Below are 5,876 nucleotides of genomic sequence, written 5' to 3' on the forward strand. Positions count from 1 at the left end.
GTTGCTCGTGATTTAATAGAGCAAATGATAAACATGGACCCTCAGAAACGTCCATCTGCCAGCTGTGTGCTAAAACACCCATTCTTTTGGAGTTTAGAAAAACAGCTCCAGTTTTTTCAGGTTTGTGTTGACCTTTTTAATCCTTTCAGTTCTAAAGAGTCCTGTAGACATTCTTCAAGTCTCAAATTCAGTCTCTCCTAGCTTTGTGATGTTTCAGGTGATGGAATCCACAACCTTACTGTGAGGAATGAAGAAGAAAAGCTGTAATACCCAGGTGGTATCTCTTAAGAAATTGGTTTAGTCTTACAGAAGATCTTTTATAGCGGGGCTAGAAGGTGATGTTATCAGATTGGAGTGAGGAAGGTCTCCAGCAGCTACAGCAACAATGCAGGAGAACATGTTGCCAGGCAGGCTTTCAAGAACAGGGTAGCCCACTGTAGTGAATACGCACACTTAATCCTATCTGGAGTGGGAACTGGCTGAGGACCTGAGGTTCTTTCCAGCCTTTCCTTGTACTCTGTGATTAAAAGGCTTTGGCAGATGGTAAAACAACTCATGGTCTCAGAAACTTCTGTATCCCCAGTCCTGAGCATAATCCATTGTATTGCACCTTGTCATGGATTAAAGTAGAATCATAACTCCGTTATCAGACGGGGCTGTAATTGGCCAGAAACAGCAATTTTAAATTATTGGGAAAAGCTTGGAAATAAAACTGGAATTAATCTGAATGTCTCTTCCAGGATGTCAGTGACCGGATAGAGAAAGAATCTTTAGATGGTCCAATAGTCAAGCAATTAGAAAGAGGCGGAAGAGAGGTGGTGAAAATGGACTGGAGAGAACACATCACTGTTCCTCTTCAGACAGGTAATGGATACTTTATCAGAGTGGAAAGGAGTTACATGCTGTTGTTCCCAGTTTGCCTGGACAGGAAAGTAAGGGTAACACTGTCTCAGTCTGGGCACATGACCTTTACTTGTCAGCAAAGTATTTCTTCAAGTTAAAGTGCGTGTTTATATATTGCAACATACCTATAAGGATATGTGACTGTAGGCACACATACCTTACTTTTGAGGCCAGCAACTAAAATGGCATCAAAACACAAAGAGAAATCTTGTAATTTCTTTTGTAGATCTTCGAAAATTCAGATCGTATAAAGGAGGCTCAGTACGGGATCTTCTGAGGGCAATGAGAAATAAGGTAAAGGACTTCTTTCCATAAGCAACACGCATGCTGTGCTTCTACCTCATTTTGCTGTTTGTTGCCAGTGTTGCATTAAAAAGCAAAGCAGTTTTGGCAGAAAATAAATGCCTTTGTTTCCTAACACTCCTCACTGAGGTGGGAGGCTAGGTGGGGCTGGGTTTAAATTCCGAGTGATGCCCAATTCACCACTATCAGTTCAGTGGTGTTTAATGTATTAAACTGTTACGATTCTGGATACACCAACAGTGGAGTGCACCTTCAGTCTAGTTGTGCTCATGAACTAGCACGGCCACTCCTTGGTCATGTTCAATGAGAAACTGAAAAGAGTAGCTACTTTAACAGTGCAGTTTATTTAAGCAACAGGTACACAGGTTCTTATGGGTTGCCGGTGATAAATACAGTCTGCAAAGACTGTATGAAAGTCTTGTTAATTATATAAAACACGTGACAAAGTTATAAACAATACAGCCTGGCTATAAACGTAGGAAAGAGACCCTCTAGAGAGCTTTCTAAGTTTCCTGAGGAAGGACTTAGCATAGTCTAAGTCTTACCCAAAGGCCTCCCTATGGGGGGGGAAGAAAGGCTCAGCCTGTCGACTGGTCCCAGAAGTCAAAGGTAGTCTTTGATGGGAGTCCTCCTTGACTTGTTCACGATGGTGTCTTCCCTAATACTCGCCCTTTCTTGGGCTATTTTTATACTATTTTTTACCTTCAAGGTGGAGTTTGAGTGACTCCCGTCATAAATACCTTCATTGTGATTGGTGTAAAATTCTCTCACTTCACATTTAAAGGTACAGTTTACGAAAAATTCAGGGTGCAGACTCAAAGAGGAGTGGTCGCACCTTGGAGGCGGGTAGCCTTTGCGATGGAGGTGTGTTTAGGTATTACAATGACATGATAATGAGAGAAGTTCGCACAAAGTACAGCATTTTGTCAAAATTTGAAAAACTGTTGGCTCAGGGTAGTAAGTATGCAGCTTATCGGTTCCATAGGACCATCTTGTTCCTGTATCTGCTGTATAATCACAGGGTTTGGCCCTAGAATCTCCACCCTGCTCCACCCCCATGTTGCTTTGCATGCGATATTGTACAGGAAATCGCAGATGTAGCGGATTCTTCACATACCAGCTGCAGCTGTATTCTACCCTAGAAACCTTTCCTTAATGTGCAAACAATGCTGTATTATGATCATTCTGGTAATTATTCCACAGCCAGTCCATGTCTGTCTTTCTTACCTTGTTTTAGGTATTGAGCTGCTTTATGATAGACTAATATGAGGTTACTTTGACCATGAAAGTGCACCTTGGACAGAGAGCTCTATTTAAAAGAGGATCCTGGAACACATACCCTCTGAGTGATCTTTTCCTTATTCCTTTTTCCTTTACAGAAGCACCATTACAGAGAACTGCCTCCCGAAGTGCAGGAGACCCTGGGCTCCATCCCAGATGATTTCGTTTGTTACTTTACAGCTCGTTTCCCTCACCTGCTCCTCCATACGTACAATGCTATGCATATCTGCTGCCAAGAAAGACTGTTTCAGCATTACTATAACCAGGACTCTGCAGAGCTGAGCCTTGCAGGAGACACTGTTTGAGAGGAGAGGGATGGAGCTTTCTTCTCTGGGACCAACATTCCAAGCACAGGGCTGTGAAACAGGCCTAACTTTAGCAGGGAAAAGTGGGATCGAAGAGCTGAATTCTCTCACTTGGAAGAAACCAAGCTTCCAAAAAGTGCCTTGTACCTCTGCCTGCGCTGTATCAGGAGCCCGAGGAGCGAGTGGTAACTTCAGAAAAGCAATGAACGCTGGTGACGGAGTTATTCCAAGGCAGTTTTCAAGACAGTAAAAATGGAGAGCACAGGCTGGATATAACTGTCACCCAATATCCCTGTACTGTACATGATTTTACAAGTGATGTGTTTTACTACAAAGAATCAAAATACAGTGATTGAAATCATATAATTACTAGGGACTGGGATCTGCAAAAGGAGCCTCTTAGTTGTAGCAAATCATCAGAACCTGCCATTGCACTACTGCCATGTTATGCATTAGGCATACCACAGTGACTGTAAAGGGAATCATTTGATTATCCAAAAAAGAGTAGAGAGTATAATTTCTGCTTAATCAGTACTACCCTGGAAAATTAGTCCTTCATACTTGACAGATACCATGAAGTTCTAAAAAAGTACTGACTTGAAAAATCAGTTAAAGGTTTACCTACTTTGAAAATAAGCCTCATTGTTTAAGTATCAACCAGTATTCACGGAAGAGCCTGAACAGTCCTTGACTTAAATCACAGTATCAGAATAGATCTACACAAGTAACTTCAGAAAAATACACTGATGTCAGCTGCAAGCTGCTCGAGAGAGGCTAATGATTTATTTACAGCAAGTGTTCCTTATCTTACAGAGAAGGGTCGCCAGTTGCAGAGCCAGAGGTGAGTCCTGGGGAAAAAGGAGCTAAATAGGAAACAATGAGAGATGTAGGGAACAGTGACATTTGAGGCAGTGTTTTTAATGGGTGTGACAAAGTTGTAAAGGAACCCCATTTTCTGTTTGTATGGGTTGCTAATTCCATCCAAGTGAGCCTATGTTTTTTAAGATGCAGTATTTCTTTTCATTGGCCCTAAAGCTGTGACAAAGCATTAAGAGTGCATGAAGGATGAAGAAATGCTGAATTCTAATATAAGTGGGGTGTTCTTTTACAATATATTTATTTAACATATTTATATTTATTTAATTTTTACTACAAAGTAGTATCAAATCAAAGTGGTACAAGTATAAAGCATGCCAAATCATTCTTAATTGGGTTTTATGTTTATATTTAATCATATTATAATAACTGGAAGAGGAAAGTGATACTGCATCTTTCAATGGAATTCATTAAAGGAAAAATTACAAAGTGGGAATTTGTATGACTGTGTCATTGTGTCTTAAACTAATAAATTATTGACAGTAATGTGTATGATTGGGTACGTACACCTACTTTTCTGGAGCTACTTTACAAGCTTTTTTTCCTAGTTTTGCAATGTATGACAGCAATTTACCTAAGATGCCAACTGTGCAAGTGACTTGTTTCTAAAGTTTGAAAAAACCAAAAACAAACAGTACTTTAACCTAAGAAGAGTCAAAGCTTATTTCATATTTTTGTACTTCTCATGTAAAGTTCTTTTATAGGTCTACTAAATAAAGACTTGTACTCAGATTAAAAACCTCACAACTTTTAGTGACGCTGTGTGCCTGGGGAAGTAGGCCGGATGACTCAGATCTAGGGCTGGAGACAGGGGAAGCAGGGGAAGAGGGCGACACACCTACAGCTGTGCTGGGCCTGCGGCAGCAACATCCTGTGCGTTCCCAGGGGCCCGAGCAAAGCCTGCTCATCAAAAGCAGGACACACACACACACCCCCCTCATGCCCCATGCCCCCCCCCTTACTTGTTGGGGGGGGAGCATCGAGCCTCCTGGAAGGCCCCGAGAGCCTCATTTTGTTATTCTAATGGTCCCCTGGCAATAGCCACCTCCATCTTGGTGCAAACAGCTAAAACTGCTGGATTGGGTGCCTGCTGCAAAAATGTTTACAGTTATGCAGTACAGATACGCCCATAAACATTTTTTTTTCCCCATGAAAGTAAGCTGATAAATGACCACGTGGTTTACAGGAAAAAAAGCCAGCAAGACAGGCGCAAGGCTGGCGCATGGAAGGCTGAGAGCATACCTCATCGCAAGTATCAGCACAGCCGTCCTGTGCCCTAATGCGACAGAGACCTGATGAGTCACTGGTGTTCCATGAGCCTGACAACCCCTCTTCACTATTTACTTTGGTGAGCTGGCCAGGAGTGAGGAGGTAGCTGGCAGAGAGGGCAATAAGTGGGGCAGGTGTGGTGGATCAGCCTAATTTTAAAAAAAAAGAAAGTTATAAATGCCCCTGCCTGAGCACCCTGACACGTCTCCTGTTTCGGTGGGGCACGGCCCATGGCCTTGGAGTGCAGCCACCCAAGGGGCCCTCCCCAGGCCATCGCAGGAGGTCTGATGGCAGCACCACGCAACAGCAGCCCTGCCTAGAAAGGGGCGGAGACTTGGTGGATTATCAAGATTCTAAACCAGTTCCCCTTTTTTTTTTTATTGCCAGATGTCAGTAAAGCCATCTATAAGAGAGCCAGAGGAGCACTGCAAGAACACCCACAGGGCTCAGACTCCCACCTGTGCTGCTGAGCCACGGTCTGGCAGAGCCTGGCCCCGCAACAGGTTGGAGCACCTTCCCTCCATCCTTCACTTCCTTTGGAAGCGCTTTCCTTGCAGGCAGGATCTGGCAGGGCAGCATTGGAGACCCTTCTCTTAGCCACAGGCTCTGCAAGGTAAGCCCTCCCTCTGCTGCTCTGGCACAGGGAGGTGGGAGCTGGGGGCCATTCCCAGTCTGGCCATTACTTTACTGGTAGCAGGCCTCGGAAAAGCACGGCTCTTCCTGTGCTGCCACGCTCCCAGCTCTGCATGTTCCCCCCACCCCATGCCCCTGGGGAAAGAGCTGCTCAGCACGAGTAAAACTGTCGGAGCAGCTTGGGGTGATGATGGTGGGGAGGGGGCAGACACGTCTGCCCCCACACATGCACGGCTCCATGCCTTCCTCCCGGGCCCACTTGGGCTGTGGGGACCACAAACCCACGGCCGCCCCACTCCCCCCACC

The 5,876-nt window shown here is 44.4% G+C and overlaps 2 protein-coding genes across 2 annotated transcripts in view; both read left to right on the forward strand.

The window, feature by feature from the left end:
• ERN1 (endoplasmic reticulum to nucleus signaling 1) overlaps positions 1 to 2,792 on the forward strand; it is a 27,046-nt gene extending 24,254 nt beyond the window's left edge. Inside the window, exons 18-21 of the mRNA XM_009894789.1 lie at positions 1 to 120; positions 741 to 864; positions 1,130 to 1,197; positions 2,586 to 2,792. The exon at positions 1 to 120 is cut by the window's left edge and continues 9 nt beyond it. Of these exons, the coding sequence (XP_009893091.1) occupies positions 1 to 120; positions 741 to 864; positions 1,130 to 1,197; positions 2,586 to 2,792 (519 nt within the window). The remainder of the gene's footprint in view (positions 121 to 740; positions 865 to 1,129; positions 1,198 to 2,585) is intronic.
• A 10-nt stretch (positions 2,793 to 2,802) lies between these two features.
• Positions 2,803 to 5,876, forward strand: part of LOC104295104 (sterile alpha motif domain-containing protein 9-like) — a 10,489-nt gene continuing 7,415 nt past the window's right edge. Inside the window, exons 1-2 of the mRNA XM_009894808.1 lie at positions 2,803 to 2,977; positions 4,423 to 4,541. Of these exons, the coding sequence (XP_009893110.1) occupies positions 2,803 to 2,977; positions 4,423 to 4,541 (294 nt within the window). The remainder of the gene's footprint in view (positions 2,978 to 4,422; positions 4,542 to 5,876) is intronic.

The sequence above is a fragment of the Charadrius vociferus genome, unplaced genomic scaffold, assembly GCF_000708025.1.
Source record: "Charadrius vociferus isolate BGI_N301 unplaced genomic scaffold, ASM70802v2 scaffold321, whole genome shotgun sequence".
NCBI lineage: Eukaryota > Metazoa > Chordata > Aves > Charadriiformes > Charadriidae > Charadrius > Charadrius vociferus.